This window comes from Equus przewalskii, chromosome 17, assembly GCF_037783145.1.
Source record: "Equus przewalskii isolate Varuska chromosome 17, EquPr2, whole genome shotgun sequence".
Classification (NCBI taxonomy): Eukaryota; Metazoa; Chordata; class Mammalia; order Perissodactyla; family Equidae; genus Equus; species Equus przewalskii.
The window spans coordinates 49,054,600-49,075,846 of record NC_091847.1 but is presented as its reverse complement, the minus strand read 5'-3'; the positions used below and the strand labels follow the sequence as shown (position 1 = coordinate 49,075,846).

The 21,247-nt window shown below is 33.6% G+C and overlaps 1 protein-coding gene across 9 annotated transcripts in view; it reads right to left on the bottom strand.

The window, feature by feature from the left end:
• The window catches only part of UBR3 (ubiquitin protein ligase E3 component n-recognin 3), a 219,536-nt gene that overhangs the window by 43,061 nt on the left and 155,228 nt on the right, over nucleotides 1-21,247 (bottom strand). For 7 of the 9 annotated variants that reach the window (XM_070580101.1, XM_070580103.1, XM_070580104.1 and 4 more), the window contains 2 exons: nucleotides 16,552-16,637; nucleotides 4,161-4,266 (listed from right to left, as the gene is read on the bottom strand). In XM_070580101.1, the coding sequence (XP_070436202.1) occupies nucleotides 4,161-4,266; nucleotides 16,552-16,637 (192 nt within the window). Of the gene's footprint in view, nucleotides 1-4,160; nucleotides 4,267-16,551; nucleotides 16,638-17,879; nucleotides 18,078-21,247 lie in introns of those variants that run through there. The other 2 variants (XM_070580108.1, XM_070580109.1) reach the window with 2 other exon arrangements.

Sequence of the window (21,247 nt, the reverse complement as noted above, 5' to 3'; positions counted from 1 at the left end):
CAAAGCACAAAAATGCCTAGCATCAAGTAAGCACTGGATAAGCGTCACAGCATTTACTCCTATCCTAATGGGTATTAAATCTTAGGGCATGAAAAGAATACAACTCAGCAATCAGTATCATGGAAAGCATAGTACCTATGTCTGTTCTCTAAACTTAATTCACCAATACTACACTTAAGAAACATCTTTAAAATTAGAGAGTTAAGCATTTTAATACCTTATTTGCATACCATTCTTGTCTTTGAATATGCAAGTCTAGGTAGGAAAGAAAATTACTAGCTAATATCACGAAAACTGATTTTCCTTAATATAAACATGCAAAATACTCAGACCTTGTTAATTTTGTTTATAAACACAAAAATCCCACAAATACAGTTTTATTCTGTTTTTTTGGGGGGGGGGGGTTTTGAGAAGTAGCAGGATATATTCATAACCTCAAAGTATCTTCCCACAAGATACTTACTAATTACAAAGGGTAAAATAGTAACTTTGCAGTGGAAAAACCTGACAGATACCCTATAGCCAAATGATCAGAGTTATTATCATCAGTAATGAGACAAATGAAAAGCGCGAGCCTCTTGATACGATGCACTAAAAAGAACACAATATCATTTCTGTGGTATATCTGCCAAAAGTGTAACTTGAATCTAACAACAAGGAAATATCAGACAAAAATAAACTGAGGGATTCTACAAAATAATTGGCCAGAGTTCTTCAAAACAAAACGTTAATGTCATGAAATAGAAAAAAGAAAACAAGTCAGGAACAATTTCAGATTACAGGAAAAAAAAGAGAAATTATAACAAAATGCAATCAAGATCTTGAGTTGTCTTTGCATTGCATTTGCATTTCCCAGGACATTACTAAAAGAACTGGCAAAATCTGAATAGATTCTGCATGAGGTAGGGGTCAATATTAATTATTTCTCATATAAATATCCAGTTAACCCAGCACCATTTATTATAAAGACTATGCTTCCCCCACTGCTCCTAAGTGCCATCTGTGCTATAAATACAATGTCCAGATATGTGTGGGTCTGGTTTGTTTTGTTTTAACAAGCAAATACAAATTTATTTTCTCATCCCTCTGCCTTGACTACACAAGTGGTGGCATAAAGTACATGTTTTCTACTCCCGGATTTATTTTTCTCTTAACATTGTATCTTGGTGGAGATATTCCCATATCAGTAAACAGAGTGCTTTCTCACCTTTCTTTTGTTTTTGTAGGTCTGTTTTAATTTACTATTGTAGGGAAGGCAAAGCAGCAGGACATTTGACAGCTATATGAAAAGAATAAAATTGGACCCATTTTTACACCACATATGATAAATTTCAAATAGAGATCTAAATATAAAAACTGAAGCAAGAGAAATATTAGAAGAATCATATATCTAATAAGGGGTATATAAAGAACTCATACGACTCAACAGCAAAAGAACAAACAATCCAGGGGTCGGCCCCATGGCTGAGTGGTTAAGTTTGCGTGCTCCGCTGCGGCGGCCCAGGGTTTCGCCGATTTGAATCCCAGGTGTGGACATGACACCGCTCGTCAAGCCATGCTGAGGCAGTATCCCACATGCCACAACTAGAAGGACCCACAACTAAGAACATAACAACTATGTACCGGGGAGCTTTGGGGGAGAAAAAGGAAAAAAAAATCTTAAAAAAAAAAAAAAAAAAAAAAAACCCCGAAATAATTCAATTAAAAAAATGGGCAGAGGATCCAAAAAGACATTTTTCCAAAAAAGACACACAGATGGCCAAGAGGTACATGAAAAAAAGGTGCTCAACATCACTATCATCAGGGAAATGCAAATCAAAACCACGAGGTATCACCTCACACCTGTCAGAACAGCTATTATCAAAAAGAAAAGAAACAACAAGTGTTTGGACTTCTGGATATTTATACGAAGAAAACAAAAACATTAACTTGAAAAGATATATGCACCCTCATGTTCATTGTAGCATTATTTACAATAGTTGCCAAGACATGGAACCAACCTAAGTGTCCATCAATGGATGAATGAATAAAGAAAATGTAAGAGAGATACATATACACTGTGAGAATATGTATATATATATATTCATTAAAAAGGAGGAAATCTTGCCATTTGTGACAAGATGGATGGAGCTTGAGAGCATTTATCCTAAGTGAAATAGACAGAGAAAGATAAATACCATATGATCTCACTTATATGTGAATCTTCAAAAAGAGAAAGGAACTCAGAGATACAAAGAACAGATTGGTGGTTGCCAGAGGCAGGGGGTGGGGCATGGGCAAAACGAGTGAAGGTGGTCAAAAGCTCCAAATTTCCAGTCATAAAACAAATTAGTCCTGAGGATGTAACGTACAGCATGGTGACTACAGTTAATAATATAGTATTGATATTTGAAAGTTGTTAAGAGAGTAGTAGGTCTTAAAAGTTCTCATCACAAGAAAAAAAATTTATGACTGCATGTGGTGATGGATGTTAACTTAGACTTACTGTGGTAATCATTCCACAATATATACAAATGTCCGATCATTATACTGTACACCTGAAACTAATATGTCAATTATATCTCAATTTAAAAAAATAAAGAAATAATTAGAAGAAAATCTGGGTGAACTTTTTGATAACCAGGGAGCAGGAAAAGGCCTGAGTCAAAATCCAGAATTACTAAATGAAAAGATTAATAAATAACTACATTAAAAAAAAACTATTACATGGCAAAAAATATCATAAAGTAAAAAGACATTTGACAATTTGGTGAAATATATTTGCAACTTATAACACAAAGGGCTAATATCTATAATCTATGAACACATCTTTAAAATGAAGAGAAAAAAGACCAACAACCCAATTTTTAGAAACGGGCAACAAATTAGAGTTCACAAATACAAACGCAAATGCGCAGGATTGGAAGATAGATGTCTCTGAATTTATTTCATTACATAGTTTTTACTTTGGGAAAATATGTTTTATATAATAAAAGTAAATAAATCAAGGGAAAAATGGCAGTCTTTAAATATGGAAAAAATAATAGAACTCAAACAAATGAGCCTAACCATAAATCAAGCAATAGCATAACCACACAAGGAAAAAGTTACTTCGAATGACTTAAAAACATAGTATTTTGACCGTATAACTCTAGTGGTATATATTCTAAGGACAAAAAAGAATTTATGGTTAGTAGTAATATTGTTTTTTTAAAAATAATTGTAGTTATACTGTAGGTTATGCAAATAGTAATGATGTTAATATCATTAGAAACCAAGGTTTTCAGAATAAGAGAAAAAAGATGCAAATAATATAAAAACTAAGAAATAAAACATAATCTTGCAATCTTATGTTTGAATTACAAATACCAGTAAGTACTCAAGATCTTTTTCATTTCCTAACTCTGTCCACTGGAATGGCTTAGGAGCAACGATAACCCAGTAGTAGCTTTGTATATCCATAAGTATCCAGATTGTGATCTCTAAATACCATTTCCCATTAAAAGGAACTACATGGAGAAATGGCTAATTCCAGGTATAGAGTACAAAATACACAAAATAAACCTGGGTCAACTAATTGTGCCAGAAACTAAGGATACTATCAAAGACTACTTGGATCATATCAAAGTACAACAGCCAACCTAAAAACAGATTCTCACTGACCTACAAGGGAGCAATTTGCATTGAAAGGAAGAATGCCTGAAATGGAGTGAAATACATCAAATATATAAAAATCCATGAGACTATACAACAAATAAACAACCACAACTTATTGGTCACCTGGAAGTTACTAGGATATCAGTTAGAAACATCAAGGGTTGCTAACACCATCGGGTGAAAGGCCGATGGTGAACTCCACAAGGGGGGGATCAAACTAAGGCCACCGGAACCCACTAATTACTCCTGACATAACAAGAGGGACAACCAGGCATTACGTGCCTCTATTTGAATGTTTTATCTGCATAAAAACCAAAGGGATTCTTTAAAAGATTTTCTGACTTGGTTGGAACTTTTATTCAATTTTTACAAAGAGTATGATGGTAAACTGTTTTCAGTTTTTATCTTTTTTCTGCATTTCATAAGGAAAATTCCCATATTCATAAAGAATTCCAATCCTACTTTTTACTCAACTATTTTTCAAAAACAGTTTTAATTGACTTTAATCTTTCAATAATACTTACTGTGAATTCACCTCTTCTACTAACTGTGTGAGCTTTCTCCAGGGATTATACTCAGAATCAATGCTATAAAGCCGCATGTGCAAGGCTAACACATGGAACAGCTGATCTAAACAGATGGAAGAAAAGGTAATTAGAAAGTTCACACAATTCTTCCAGAACAAAATTCATACAAAATTTCTAGTTAATTCATAAGGAAATGTTTCCTATCCTTATCATTATAATTCACCAAGTTTAAGTACCAACTACTTCATGCTGTCTTTTAAAGTAAACTCGGAAACATAAATCCAAATAATTTCTAACAGATTCTGGACTGTCATTATGCTCAATCTTAATACAGGAATGGCTCGTTTTCTTCATCTCCTGTCACAGATGTACTTTTCCTCAGCTTTATGCTTCAGCTTTGCCAACCTGTACTTTTCACTATCGTGGTCTCCTACCAAAATTGACTATATCTGACCCTGGGTAATATGGATGATAACATCCATATAAAATCACTGTTAAGTGAAATTCTCTCTTCACCTAATATTTTCCTCTAAAGCCTCTTTAGATTGAGTTGTGACATCACTGTCTTTTGAATCAACATGCGAAAAACCCAATGAAATCAGAGTATTATTTAGAAGGACTATTCTAGCTGTTTTCATTTCCTCTATATAAACCATAACAATAATCTACCAATCTTAGCTTTCGACAAAATTCTGCTCATGACATTTAAAAGAAAAATTTTTGTTTAAAATTATTCAGAAAACAATCTTAACTTTTGCTTTCATATCACAAGTCCTTTTTTTGGTATAAACGACAAGGACTGGATTAAATTATTCTGTCACAAATACTCAAAAATAGTTGTGACTCAAAACTTACTTTCTGGAAAGTCAGATAACACTTCTTGACATACGATTGAAATTCCTTTTATTATTACATAAGTTTCAGGTGTACAACATTATAATTTAACATATTATACACTACAAAGTGGAAATTAATCCTTAAAACCAGAAAGATAAGTTAGCCAAATGACACAAACATATGTTGTCATTTATTCTCTAAATTAATCAAAACTAAACAAGATTTTGTCTCTGAGGAACTGACTTAGCAATCAACTATATTTTAGATTAACTTAAGATCCATCATTATCTTGTGTGTGTGTGTTTGTGTAGTAGCAGTAGTTGCAGTTGTTTTGGGAAGCTAGTCTCAGACATGAGAGTTATAAGATGAACAAGATAACTGCTCCACTCTGTGGGGCAGGGTAGAGGAAATGGAGGTGAGCAGGGGAGCTGAATCCCAATGCTCTGCACATCCATTTCTGTCAAGTTGCAGTCTGATCTCTCTATAACAAACAGAAGAATCTAAATATCTTACCCTGCCTCACCTCCTGTTTATAAGTCAATGTATAGTCTAAATCCTCTCTTAAAATTTCTTCATCCTATTAGTAGCTAACGCTAGCTGAGTATTTATTACATGTCAAGCACTATGTTAATAATCACTTTACATAGATTATCTCAATTTTCACAAAAATTCTACCAGGTAGGAAATATTATTATCCCAAGTTTTGAGACAACTAAGTTTCCTGAATTTCCAGTTTTTCCAGTAACCTAGTTCCATTAATAACACTGAGAGCACAGGACATTTTGAGCAAAGAAATAATGTGATGAAAGATATATCAGTCATTTTTATTTCATTTCAACTCAACTACACATAAGAGATTGTTTTTTCCAAGTACATAATTTGCAATTTTTTAAAAGTGCCTAAAACCATAAAAATGTTAAAAAACTAAATTCTCCCAGCAGAAAAATATTAAGATTAACTCAAATTGCAAGGTGGGGAGTTTCGAATTCTTTTTACATGTGTTAAGTGAATCAAACAGCTCTTTTCAATAATTCCTTTCAAGATGAAAGTCAATTCTCTTAAAGTTTATCTGATTTAATCAAAGGCACAGAAGTTGAGCTTTTAATAACTTAACCAGGCCAGGAGAGAAATAATGTTGCAATTTGCCTATTTTCCTAGCCTCTGCCATAATTCAAGAAATACAAACGTTAGAAGGAATCTTTTTCATCTTCCTTTATTTCCTCATTCTGTAGATGAAGAAACAGGCCCAGAGAAAGGATGTACACCTTGCCAGGTCACTCTACACACACACACACACACACACACTCACTCACTCTCTCGACTTTTCATTCCTATGAAAAATTGAGATTATAACCCTGAGGCATTTTCTAAAGCTATTAATAAAATATATAACAAGAGTCTTTGATATTGGCTTTACTAGAACTTAAGAATAATATATCTAATGAGGTATATCTACCTTTCAAAAACAATCCTTGCAGATAACTTCAGTAGGAAACAGAGAATTGCTCAAAAAACAATCAATACCTTTTACTATTTTTTTTTAAGATTTTATTTTTTTCCTTTTTCTCCCCAAAGCCCCCCAGTACATAGTTGTATATTCTTAGCTGTGGGTCCTTCTAGTTGTGGCATGTGGGACGCTGCCTCAGCGTGGTTTGATGAGCAGTGCCATGTCCGCTCCCAGGATTCGAACCGACGAAACACTGGGCCGCCTGCAGCGGAGCGCGCGAACTTAACCACTCGGCCACGGGGCCAGCCCCCTTTTACTATGTTTACACAATTCACTGTGTGTTTTCACAATTTGGTCTCAGACCTATCAGTAACAATAAACTCTAATATTCATTTAGCAGCAAAAATATCTCTTATACTAAACAACTGTTGACAGTAGTAGATGTAGGGTAAGGAGAACCTATGATCATAACCAAAAGGTAAAAACTAAAAAATAATGGAAAAATTTATTAAACACTAACTGTGTGCATGGTATTTAAAAAGCTGAAATACAGCTATGTCAAGAAAGCATATTACTAAAGTTCTGAAAAACAACAGCAAAAAGAACAGATAACTCCTTTTCTGGAATGACACATTTTAAGGTTCTAAAGTTAGGTCTACAGTTATAAAAGGGTTTGGAAATGAGAAGCATTATTAAATTAACTTATAGGTGTGCTGTGATTTCAACATATGTAGAGGAGGCACCACTGTCTAGTAGGAGCCAGGAAGTCCTGGAGTTGAATCCAAGCTCTGTACTGTCCATGTTCCTTGGACAAATTAGTCTATCATCTGTGAAATGGGGATAATACTACCTTACCAGGCTGTTATATAGTGATGGTAGTTAGAGTAATAGCATACATCTGTAGTGTGCAGATAGGTGTGCTTACATAGATGCATATACATACATGGTTTCTAAAAGTAAATTCTAAACACTAAATTTAATATTTACAAACGAGATTTTATGACTAAAATTAGAGATGATGATTACATTAGAAACATCAGGTCTCCACATAAAACTACCACTGCAAAAAATAGTGACATACATTTTTAACTCTCTTCTCTCTCCTCCCCTGAACTTTTGGTACCATTCTTCCCTGGTTCTCCCCCAGTTCTTCTCAGTTATGTTTACATGCTCTTCCTCCTCTACTGAACCCTAAAAAAAGACATTCTCCATAAGAAAGGAAAAGAGATCCCTTCTTAGGCCTCTTTCCCTCACACACTACTTCACCTAAGCTCAACTTTCACTCCTCCCCATAAGTTTACAATCCACAAATTTCTCTAGCACTTCACATGTTCCAGAGGCATCAAAAAATCAATATATCCAAAACTAAACTGATGATACAGCCCAGCCCAGCCCCAATGTTCATTTCCTCTTATAATCCCTATTTGAGTGAATGACACTACTGCCCACGCAAACATCCAAGGAAAAATTTGGGCGTCACCTCCCACGTCCTTGCCCTCCATAGCCAATTGATTACAAACTCTATTGGTTCTGCCTCCTATGATCCATCCTCTTAGGCTCCACTCCATTGCTACATCATTTCTCAACTGGATTACTCAACAGAGTGCTCATTCAGCTTTCTGTCTTTTGTTCCACCCCCTTCCAGCCCCAATAAACAATAAATCTATTCACATTATCTCATAATTGGTTGGTGAACCACTGAAGAAACAGGCATAGAAAGCCCTTCATGAGCTAACCAGTATTTCTTTTTCAGGTTTATTTCTTCATCTTCTTTCTTCCCTTCCCTTCCCAAGTATTTCCCAATGTGTCACAGTGTCTCACTCTGTCTTTGCAAGCTGTTCTCTCAGCCTAGAACAGTGCCTTCTTGTTCTCCAGGCAAACTTGACTGATCTTTCAAGAGCCAGTTCACGTGCTCCTCTATGACGTTTTCTCTAATATCATACCTGAGACAGATCTGATCATCTTTGGCTTTAAGCATTCTCTATACCTCGAGTTAATTCTATTTTAGCACTTCTTAAACAGTCTTGTAATTATTTTTCATATGCTTTCCTCTCCTATCAGATGGTGAGAGCTCCCTGAAGGAGACAATTGTCTTTTCCTCTTTGTATTTCCTAGGCTAGCAAAATGGTTGATATATAATAGGATTTTTTTTAAGTAGGCTGAATATAATATGAATAAATCAACAATCTTGTAAAAAAAAAATCATAAATCTCTGCATAAACTTCATCATAGATTTACACTCTTCCTTTTCTGTCATAATCACATACTGGCTCAGTACTAAGAAGTAGGTCAATTAATCAGCCCTAATTTCACTGCCTCAAAAGAGACTGACCTCTTAACTCTAACTATTAAAGTATAGCTTGACCTGCTTGCTCCCACTATCTTCTTCCCCATGCTGGTTGCTGTGACAACTCACCTGGGACAAAGAATTGTATTTTCTACAATACCTAATCAAATTCTTTACAACTGTGACAAGTCTAAGGTATTATAATGTGCTTAATCACAAGACAGACATATCACTAAAACAGAAAACATCGACTGGTTTGTCCTCAAAAAAGCGTAAGGTTTAATTATAAGAACCCTCAGGTGGAACAAACGTAAGATTTAACAATCCCTTTTATCTTTATCAATATTAGTAAGACTATTTTCAAAAAAAGAATCCATAAAATAAAAACATAACTCCAACTTTATCATAAAATCAAGAGTTTTACATGTATGACTATAAATACCATACACACACATGAAACGCTATTGTGCCAATTTTTATGACTTCAGGAATATCCACTTAAGGAAACTGAACCCAATGTTGTCATATGTTAAAATCTGTCAAAAATGCTTTTGCAACAGATGTTCTTTGAGCTCAGCACCAGAGTAGAAATTCGGTGTCTCTGTCAGTTATTTCTAAACATATAAGAAATCTAAAACTGGTACCTTATTTTCTTAGGATAACTCATACTAGACATTAAGACATACATACATATATATATAAGAGAAGAGTTATCCTAAAAATATTATAAATTGGTTCCATCTTAAGTTGTATCACTGTTAAAATTTACCTAAGGTAAACTTAACTGGGCCTGTATTTCCAGATCATTCAAGATTTTAGTCCTATCAGTCTAGTTATCACTAGTTAAAAACTGTCAATGAAAAAAACCTCCACTAGCCATAGTGTGACAGGAGCTGACTTATCTTTCCCTATCCCATTCCTCACTACGCCAGGCAAGACAGGGCAGGGAATAAAGTGGCAGTCATGGTAGGAATTTTAAAGGGTTAAGAAAAAACTTACTAACAATAACATATAAAATACTTTAGTTCATATGTCTAATACCATCTGATTCTTACATTAAACATGATAGATATGTTAGGTAGTCGGCACCAACAGTATTGAGATATTCTAACTCCAACCCAGTGCTCCTTCCAGGTATGTACAGGCAAACCTAGGAGACATTGCAGGTTTGGTTCTAGACCACCATAATAAAGCAAACATTGCAATAAAGCAAGTCACATGAATTTTTTTGGTTTCTCGGTGCACATAAAAGTTATGTTTACACTGTACTGTAGTCTATTAAGTATGCAATAGCACTATGTCTAAAAGAATAGTGTACATGCCTTAATTTAAGAACACTTTGTTGCTAAAAAATGCTAACCATCATCTGAGCCTTCAGCAAGTCATAATCTTTTTGCTGGTGGAGAGTCTTGCCTCAATGTTGATGTTGACTGATCACGGTGGTGGGTGCTGAAGGTTGGGGTGGCTGTGGCAATGTCTTAAAATAAGACAACAATGAAGTTTGCCACATCGATTAACTCTTTCTTTCATAAACGATTTCTCTGTAGCATGTGATGCTGTTTGGTAGCATTTTACCCACAACAGTACTTTTTTCTAAACCAGAGCCACTCCGCTCAAACCCAGCCACTGCTTTATCAACTAAGTTTATGTAATATTCTAAATCCTTTGTTGTCATTTCAACAATCTTCACATTTTCACGAGGAGTCAATTCTATCTCAGGAAACCACTTTCTTTGCTTATCCATAAGAAGCAATTCCTCATCCATTCAAGTTTTATCATGAGATGGCAGCAATCCAGTCACATCTTCAGGCTCCACTTCTGATTCTAGTTCTCCTGGTATTTCTACCACATCTGCAGTTACTTCCTCCACTGAAGTCTTAAATCCCTCAAAGTCATCCATGAGGGCTAGAATCAACTTCTTCCAAATTCCTGCTAATGTTAATATTTTCGCCTCTCCCTATGAATCACAGTTGTTCTCAATGGCATCTAGAATGGTGAATCCTTTCCAGAAGGTTTTCAATTTACTTTGCCCAGATCCATCAAAGGAATCACTATCTATGGCAGCTATAGCCTTATGAAACACATTTCTTAACAAATGCTGTTGGAAAAATGGCGCCAATAGACTTGCTCAACAGGGTTGCCACAAAGCTTCAATTTGTAAAAAACACAGTATCTGCGAAGTGCAATAAAGCAAAGCACAATAAAACAAGGTATGCCTGTATTCTATGCTGCTAGTCAATAAAGGACCTATAAGTTTGGGGGTAAAGTGGCAGAGCTTTGCTTACTTAGGAGAGGTTTTATTCCCCCATCTGAGAATGGAAAAATGCTGAAGGAAGAGGCTGTCTTTAGTACTTTCCTACTTTCCATACTGTGTTCCTCTCTTGCCTCCTGGAGTTTCTATGCCTCCACTCCCGGGCACACTATGCCACTGTCTCTGGTTACCTCATATATTATAGTATTAGTATTAATGGAATTACTCTCCTTCTATTTTAAGGGTTAAATGACTAGCAGCCTTTCCTTTCACCTTTACAACATAGCATGAGACAATAATATGGGGTAGAGAGGGGCACAATTTTGCTTCTTCATTTAGGTAGTCTTAGGAAGGGTAAAGAAAAAGTTCAGTTCTTAAAACTCCTACTTTCTTCCTTACCAAGAGGGGACACTCCATGAATGTAGGCCTAATTTGAGCACCTCATTTAAAACTGAGGGGCAGGGGAGGGGGCCTAACCCCACTATAGAAGAAAGGAGCTAGCTGCCCTAGCCTAAGCCAAGAAAAATCTCAGGACCCTATGCCCTAATAGTGGAAATTATTATCTGTGGTACTTAGTTCCTGAAATACGCAAATCTTAAATGCAAAAAGGCCTGGCTACCGGGCCACAAAGCACAGGACTTTCAGACCAGACTTTGAAGAATAGTTAAAGCCACTACTCTTAGCTCAAATTTTCATGCCACATCCTTACCCCTCTAACTCAGACCTTCCCAAATTAACAATGTGCCTTGTTCCCAATAGATAATAAGCTGTATCAGTCTTTAGGAATAAATCTCATTCTGTCCTTCTAACCTCATCTCTTAACAGGTCAATAGAATGTGTGTTAAGTGCTTTAAAAAAAAAAAAAGAGCTAAGAATGAACTTTAATCTTGTTTCTGGTCTCCTTATTCACACATCCCCAACTGGACAATGGTCGTGTTGAGGTAGTAGAAATAGTGATGTCAAGATTTACAATCTATGAAGACTTGAACAAATATTGTAAAATTGAATTATTACAACAATCCTCTGGTTGCATATTATGAGGTACAGAGGTTAAAAGGCTTGCCCCTAAACCATCTGCCTACTCATAAAAAATGGAGTCAAGGGGCAATTTCCACATTTTTATATTTATTTACGTACTTTGAAGTTATAATAATTTCATAGCCAAATTTTCCTCTTTTTATATGATAATAAAGAGAATAGAATAAAAGTTGTGATTCAATCTATTTGCAGAATTCATAATTTTTAAATCTGAAAAACGGCTTCAGTAAGCCATAGATACAGAATTTTACCACTGTTAAAAATGAGGTCAGTCTACTTAAGAGCAATTTTGTGGTCTTATTCAACAATACCTTTATGCAGCCTTGCTGCAGGATGAAATTAACATCAAAATAATTTTCTGTAACTTTGAATTTACCAAAATCCATTCTTTGAGCAAATAAAACTATTTTAAGTTGCCTACACACATCTAAGCTGGATTACTTCCTATAAATAACAAACAAAAGGGGCAGTTATTCACTGTATATATCATTTCCTGATAAGAGCATAAATCACATCACAATTAAGTTAAGACTCCCTAAATTAAAATGTCAAAGCAAGGGTTTGCCTTAACTTCTCTGAAGAAAGTTTAATTTTTAATTAGTCTCTCTATAAAATCATGAAATCCATTTGTGACACGAGCTGTGGCTTCTCAAATTACAGTAATAAGTAGAAAGTCTCAAACTCAAAGATATGGAAAGATGCTGTTCTCCCTAAATATAAATATTTTAAAAAATTTATGCTCCAAAACTAATAATTTATCAAACGACACCTCTTCTCCAACATGCCCCTGCCGCTGGTCTCAATAATCTCTAATTGAGAAATGCACTAAGAATATCAAGGCAAAAAAGTGTTGAAAGCCTATTAACTTCACTGAAATCTATGGAGTTTCATATATACTTTCAAATCACTTGAATGAAGAAATTGAGTAATCTTAATAAAATATTATTCTTATAAAAAGTTATGCCTCTAATTTTTACATCTGCTTTGTCCTATACTGTTGTTAATCAAGTTGGTGATACTTATCAGTGTATATAACAATTTGTAACAAAAAAGTCTAAATTCACCTATGTTTCAAAGTCTTGCTCGAATGCCATGTCCACCAAAAGTTTCACTGATTCTATCAGCTAGATGTGATCCCAAACCCCCAAATTTCCTAGAATTTTATTCATACCCCTTTCAGAACTTAAGACTTTCTATCTTACAATAAATTATCTCAAACTGGTCTTATCTGCTGAACACAAGGTCCTTAATGCCTGACATTCCGGTGGATAAATAGGAAGTCTAGCGCTCTGACCCAGGAATCAGGACAGAACTGTGTGTGGGAGCTGATGCTGACGGCTCACACCAGGAGCAAAGGGGAGCCAGCCAGCAAACTGGTGAAAAATAAAGGAGAACCAACTGGTATCGAAGGAAGAAGGAATCAGGACTTGAGAAAATAGCTAAAGAGATGGCCCAAAACAAAATTAAGATTCACAGTGAAAGGTTGGCAAAAGAAAACATACAAGATAACAGCAGGGTTTGCATGGCAGAGCCTGGAAAGATCTCAATGCCACAGTGTGCAGGAGGATGTCCTTGACTAAGCCTATGGGTGAAAGTTCTTAAAGGTTCTGCATCCTTTGAGACCCTTGAGGGCAAGAGACATGTCTTACACAACTGAATTTAGAGTCAGAAGAGCTGGGTTCAAGTGCAAGCTCTGACATTTTCCAGCTGAATGACTTGGCAAGGTAATCACTCTGAACTTCAGTTTCCTTTTCTATGAAAAAGGGATAACATCTATTTCACATGGTCATTCTAAAGATTAAATAATTTATGTGAATGTATTTTACCAACTTTAAAACTACAAATGTAAGGTATTATTAAAATACCATAGAACGTTGCTATGTGAATTAATTTTGCTCATTTTTCACTGTGGAAAATATCCCAGACATAACTTTTATTTTGATCGGACACTGGTCATTTCACCTCAATACTTTAAAAATTTGTTTGAATATGTAAGTGTTGAATGGCATTGTTCCACTACAGTTTTATTTGATTTCTCAGTATAAATTTGGCCAGTAATATTTTCTGCTTTCATTGTTGTGGAAAGAATAATCTTCTCCCCCTCCCCCAACTCTGCATGTGTGTGTGTTTCTGTGTGTGTGTGTGTGTGCATGTGTGTGTGTGTCCCCGTAATTATCTGTTAGGCATTATTCAACTTGATCTAGACAAAATTTATAAATCTTTTCCTGACTAAACTAACCTTCACTTTCACCAAGAAGTTGTGAGAATATTAATCCAAAAGTGTGGTATTTTTAGAATGATAAAAATGAAAGTTCTCCATCATTTGTTTAATTAGTATTTTCTCACTCTTTCTGTAAAATACTATGAACGAAAAAGGGGACACTTTCAAAATGAGATATTTAAGAGGTAATAGAGAGCAATGAACGGGAAAAGGAAAATACTGACTTATGAGGAGTCCCTAGACAAAAGATACAATTTTTGTTTAATAATACCATAAAAGTTCTACTAGAAGATGAAAAAAATAAGATATTTGATCTAAGATCTTATAAAACACCATCAATTTAAGTTCTGACGTTCAACTTAAATTAGATTTGAGTTAAGCTTGAGCAAATAACAGACATTAAGTTCATACACTAGCAAAAATTGGGACTTTATACAACATACAATATATTCTACATTTAAGTCTTATACAGTCGCTTTTATAAGTATTAGAATAAATAATGCAAAAGCAATTAAATAATAAATCATATGAAAACTAAAATCAAAAAACATCGCATTGTACAACCTAAATATATACGATGTTTACTTATCAATCAAAGCTCAATAAAGCTGGGAAAAAAAGAACTAACACAATTGACAAAGAAAAAAAGAAAACTAAAAACAGTATTAACTTATATTTAGGATGAACTTCATCATGACCTTTTCTACACTGGCATATTGTAATCTCTTACTCACTTAAGGGGGAAATAAAAGAAATGAAAGTAGCTATCTAATAATTTAAATTAAAATTGAGGTGGATAATTGAAGTGGCTACTGGTAGAATTTTACTACTATTTTTAGAATCTGGATAAACTCATCATTTACAAGCCTCTGGATAAATTTAAGTACCTCAGAGAGAAAAAAATGAAGTAGTTTTTTAACATAAAACAAATTCCCTACTTATTAGAAATTCCTTTATTAGAAAATGTTTTCTAATATAACAGTTTCTGGAATATTATCAGCCAATGCCAAACATCAATTAAGAATAAATTAACAAGAAAGTATAATTTATATAAGTGAAATTATAGTATCTGCTAATTCAAATAGACTAGAAGCTAAAACTCCTATATATCAACAACTTCCCCTTTAGAACATAATACTAAATCACTGGGTATAAATAGGGTTGAAATACATATATATCAAGGGGACAATAAATACCCAGTAAAAAATAAATTCCAAAACCTTAAACTTCTAGGAAGTGAGAACCTAAAATATCAAAATCTAACACAACTAGTAAGAATTTTAAAAGTAACTCAGTTGAAATTTCACATAAGTTTGTATTTTTATGTTAGAAATTGCAAGGTGTTTTTGATCATTCCTTTGCTTTGAAACCAATCCAAAATTACATATATACTTTTAAAAATAATATACATATATTTTTGAAAAGCCAGAATTTATTGACAATTTTTAATAATTACTAATATTTTTAGCATTTAAGAAAATACTTTCATTTTTCAAAAGAATACACTATGCGTTTTAAACAATTTTTATTTCCCATACCAATCACATTAGGTAATATCTTGACTCCAGTGATTTGGGACCAATAATTAGCTGTACATGATATTAAATAATATCAATCCTAGTATTCATGTTAATTATCTAAACAATGATTAAATAGTGATAGCATCAAAATCACGCTCATGAAAAATCTTCTCTAAGTTCCAAATTACACTTCTCTCAACTGTATCTTTATCAATCAACCTAAATATACCCTTACAAAAAGTACTGAAGAATCATGTTCATTTTACAATATAAAGTATATTCATAAATAAAAGCAAATATCTACAATTTTAATACTTTTTAATGTGCACATCAAAGTATAGTACAAATACTTTCACTGATTAATAGCAGCTATATATAGAAATCTGTAGGCAATACAAATAGTCTTTACAAAGAGATTTTTCTTAAATATAGACAATGTAAAAATTCTTTAAAAGAATTTAAGTTTGAGAACAATTTTTTATAGCTGAGAACAATAATTGTTTTAATTTTAAACCAATGTAAATCGGATCAATTTATGACAAACTGATAAACTGACGAATGTATGACATTTATTTACTGAGTAATCATAGTAGAGAAAAAGCTAAATATTCATACGATTCTTCTAAGTACAAGATTAACCATTTAAAGCATATAATCAGTATTACAACTATTTATATGTAACATGAAAAGAATTTGAAAATACACCAAAAGATCACTTCACCTGTAAATGCTTTCAAAAATTACATAATTAGAAATGTTTAAAAATTCATCATTGTTTAATACTTACTTAAACAAGACCTTTTGCCAGCTGTGCTTGCACCACCTGAACACAAATTGCCTCCTCGATGAATTAATTCAAGTTCCAAATTGGTTCTGTAAGTAAAGCATTAAAACATATTTCAGTCATTAGACTGAAGCAATACTCTTTAAAGTTTTATTGATATGTCAGAATCAATCTAAAGAATAAAGTGCTTCAACTTTATTATTGCAAAAGTATAGTTTACGCAATATCAGTAATAATTATATTTTATCTGATATTTAGAAATAAAAAGTGGAAGAGTTTATCTATCTTTACTTATATGTTCATATTTATACCTGCAAAACAGTGCACGTATCACGGTGTAAGTGTTGCAAAGTCCCAATTGTTGGCAAATACTAAAAACTAGGCCTTAAGGAAAAAAACTGTAACATATTTCATAAACCTGCATACGAATCTGACAAAAGAATTTGCACTGAAACCATTAGCCACTAAGTAGGTGGTTACTGTCATAGAAAACACAAGGGCATACCAATTTTTCTATCAGAGAAATGGTTATCACTCATTGGAGCTTAGATGGCATCTAGAAATCAATATTAAGAAACAAAATCACTAACATCAAAGTGGTTATGAGCAACACATATAATTAACAGCAACCTCTTTTACACACTTCTAAAGTTTATTAAAACACATTGTGTAACTACTGACATTGCGAAACATCAGTATTGTTCATACAGATCTGAAATTATAATATATGTAGCAATTATTAGCTTACAGAATAATGATAATTAGTAAATTGACATTTCAAAAATCAAATTGATGCAGAATCTAAAGATTTACTCAAAAACAGTAACAGTAAAATAGCCAATTTTGCCAAAATAAAAAATGAAAATTCTGAGTGATAATTTAAATTGTGTGTATTTTTTACTTCAACAGTAGTAATAAACTTACACACACCTTTATTTGCCACAACTAAAACTGAATAAAGTAATTTATATCCAAATTATGCATTTGACACTAATGGTGAGATATCCCTGTCTTAAATAAAAAGGCCAAGTTTCAAGCTTACTCTTTGCGGGTGAATTCCAGAAAGAAAAATGTCCTATTTTATTTAAAACAAAGCATTTTGAACTGGTTTGGGTTGTACTTTGAAGACAGAATGCTTTGAAAGTTATTTTCATATATTCACTTATAAATGCAAACTGTTAAAAATATTAATATTCCTAAGTCTGTACATTTGCCACCCATTTCTAAAGGAATGCTTTAATCCTCTCTACTCAGGGGGGAGAAAAAAGCAATTTAACACTGATAATGTTCCTGCTCAGAGCTCCATCTGGTTGTTGCTGATAAGGGCATCTGTGTGACAAGGGAATTTTCCACCATTCCGGCGATTTGCATTGCTCACTGAACTTCTAAAAACCTACCAGCAAGGAAGCAGGGACAAGGATTTCATATTAGTGGACAGAAAGCGAGCGGAGACCAGCATGTGTTCCTTCATCAAGGGAATATAAATGAGATCAATACATTTTGTTTTCACAAATCTTCTGTTGCCTAATCTGTAGAAAAAAATTAATGGCTATATTCTCTTATAAAAACTAAGATTTCCTAGATAGTATTTTTAAATGAGCTAACCAGACACACAATCAATTCTTACAAATGAATGTCAGAACCAGAATGTCGACTTCTATTTCAGCATAATTTTCAAAAATATTCATCAAAATATAAGAACAATTCTTTTTATTCAATCATCAAATAAGATTCTTTAAAGGATGACAAACCTGTTACCAGGAATGTGATTTTTAAAAATACTTGAAAGAAAACTACTAAATGTAATAAATTATTTCAGATCTTGGTTAGAACATCTCCTGCACAACATTCCTTCTGAGTTAAAAAAACAAAAACTACCCATCCAAAGGGTTAGTATCAAGTAATAATATCTAGGACTTCAAAGATCAATATGTCAGAGGCCCTAACTATCAGCTTTTCCTTGTTTCATTTGCATCAAAATCGGCCCTTTAATTTGAGTCTTGCTAGAGAAAAGAACACACAAATGCATCGTGTTCCCCATGTCTGATCTTCCCTCACTGTTGAAAATCATAGTAGTCTTCTGCCTTTCTGAATGGATGATGTAAATACAAAGATGTGCTGGGAGCAGTTTTCTGAGCCTTTTTGTTCTCGGAGAAAAGCACACTCTGCCTTCTATATTTTCTAAGACAAATACATTCAAAGTAGAAGGAAAAAAAAGAGAAAATTTCTACATTTGAAAGAATGAGAAAAGATTTCTTAAACCCTATCATGGTGGCCACCTAGATTATACCCATATAACAGCTCTTTCAACTATGCTACAGCTTCTTTTTACATGACCAAAGTCTACTTTCCCATCTATACCCATTTTGGCACTACTATTTTTAGAGCTATAATTTGAAAAGCAAATATGTATACACACACGCACACACACAAGGAAATAAACACACACCGGTAGAGTGTGGGTTCAGTGCCTGAGCCTACCACCTTTACTTGTTGAGCGAGCTACTCAACTTCTCAGAGGTAAAAACATCTTCATCCATACCACAGCTTATATTAGACAAGACTGAGCTCAAGCTCTGATTCCTGCAGGAGTCAGGGAGAATGAACTCCCTTTTCTTGGGCAGGAAAGAAGAACTTCCACATACTTTAAATTTCAATTTTCTCATCTTCCCTTTTAAAGTTCTTCAGAACTTTCTCAATGTGATTTTTTTAAACAAACTATATTCTGTTTTATACAGATTGATGTATATATTAGTTTTGTCTCTACAACTAAATTGTAAATTCTTGGAGAGCAGGGCCCATTTCAGATACAGCTTCTAAATCCTTCATGGCACCTAGCAAAGCGCTCAAAAATTTTTAGGAACTGACAATCTTTTTGTTTTGATATGTAACAATGATGAGATTCTCTTCAGTTCCTGCAGTTTATTCCCTTTCTTTTGCTGATCCTTCCTTCCATTCCCTTAAACCCAGCAGTGAACCCAAAAAAAGGGAGGTGGAGGGAGATTATTTGCTTTATAAAATAATTTTTTAGTTTAAAAAAATTCATAATTTGGTATTTTAGCAAACATTCCTTTTGCTTCAAACATAATTAGCTTATAAAGTTTAAACTTATAAAGCAACTAACGTATAGAGGAAGGTTCATCGACTCCACTGAGTAGTATACCCACTTGTGATTTAGAGATGTCCCTCCACCTGCATCTCAGTTTCTCATGCTTCACCTTCTTTCCATTTCCACGTTTCTCACTATATACCAAGCACTACTCACCAATACCTCTAGGTTGTATGTAATCTGGGTCCAAAATCCTTGGAAAAAGTTACTAAAATTAGTGTCACTCCTTGTTTCAATAATGAAATGATGAATTGGTATTAAGTGAAGAAAGACTTCTTCCCCTAAATTAACTTTCCATAATCCATCTGAATGACTGATATTTGCAACAGAATTTTTTTGGGAAATACATTAAAACTTGAATATAGTGATTTTGCTTAATTTTAATGCAACAAAAAGATATCATTCCAACAATTTCTCCTCTGCTGCCCTCAGAAAATCCTCCAAGGCTTCACCACGCAAATAAAATGAAAAACAAAGTGATACACATTGTCCTACAAAAAAAAAAAAAAGCTCTAAAACAATTATTAAAGGAAACAGCTTTATAGGCTAGTTACCCACTAGAAATATTTTGTTTCTAAGCAAAACCTTTAAGCTCCCCCAAAGAGCAAACATAATTACTTCCTTCAGCTGGGAGAAATTCAGCTCTGGGAAACTAGGATTGTATTCCATTCAAATTACTAATGTCAAATACAAATAAATTTGCACATTCTAATGAATTATACATTTAAGAATCACAACATTGAATTCAAAAGTTAAATAACTCAAATTAAGTTTATTTCTATATATTTTACTTAAATATTTAAGCACTTTAAATATTGCCCTATATTTTAATGACTACCTTTTAGGCATAAAAATCATACTCTGTAATAATAAGTATTTATGAAATAAGGTTATATACTGGGCATAAGATAATTATAAGGTCCTAGCTTCCTACCTTGAGAAAACTACATCCTATTTAAATAGGAAACAACATACTTTTTTCCTTCATGTTTTTGTTAATTTTTGAGTCAGTTTGTTTTCTTTTTAATGACTAAGTAAAACTTACAGAAAGCATGCAATCTCACTCTGAGAATTTTGCAATGGCCCAGGTACTTTTAACCAAAGGATAATGTGGTTTTTAAGGGTTATATACTTTCACTTTCATCATCATTATCTTCCTGCTTCAGAGTTTATCATTAGGGATTAGAGAAGGATGGGAGGAGGGCAGAGCATATTTTCTGTTTCTCTGTGTATGTTCTTAGTAAATAACATTTGACATCTGTCTCTTCTTTACAAAAAGAAAAACCAAAATACGTTTATCCAAAAAGTTTTCCATTTTCATGGGAGTATCCCATCTCACTTATTTATTCTATAAGTTATTTATATATTTAAACCAGTAAACAGAAATCTAAAACTTCCACTAAACTAAATTTAAGTCAAATTATTTGATTTATCAGAGTACAGCAAAATTCTATGTATAAATCATCCCCATTCAACCAGGATTCTCTTATAAAGTCAACCCTAATAAAATCAAAGACATAAATATATAAGCAACATAAATATACGCATGTGTGTGCATGTGTATAACTGAATTGGTCTAAATTCATCCCT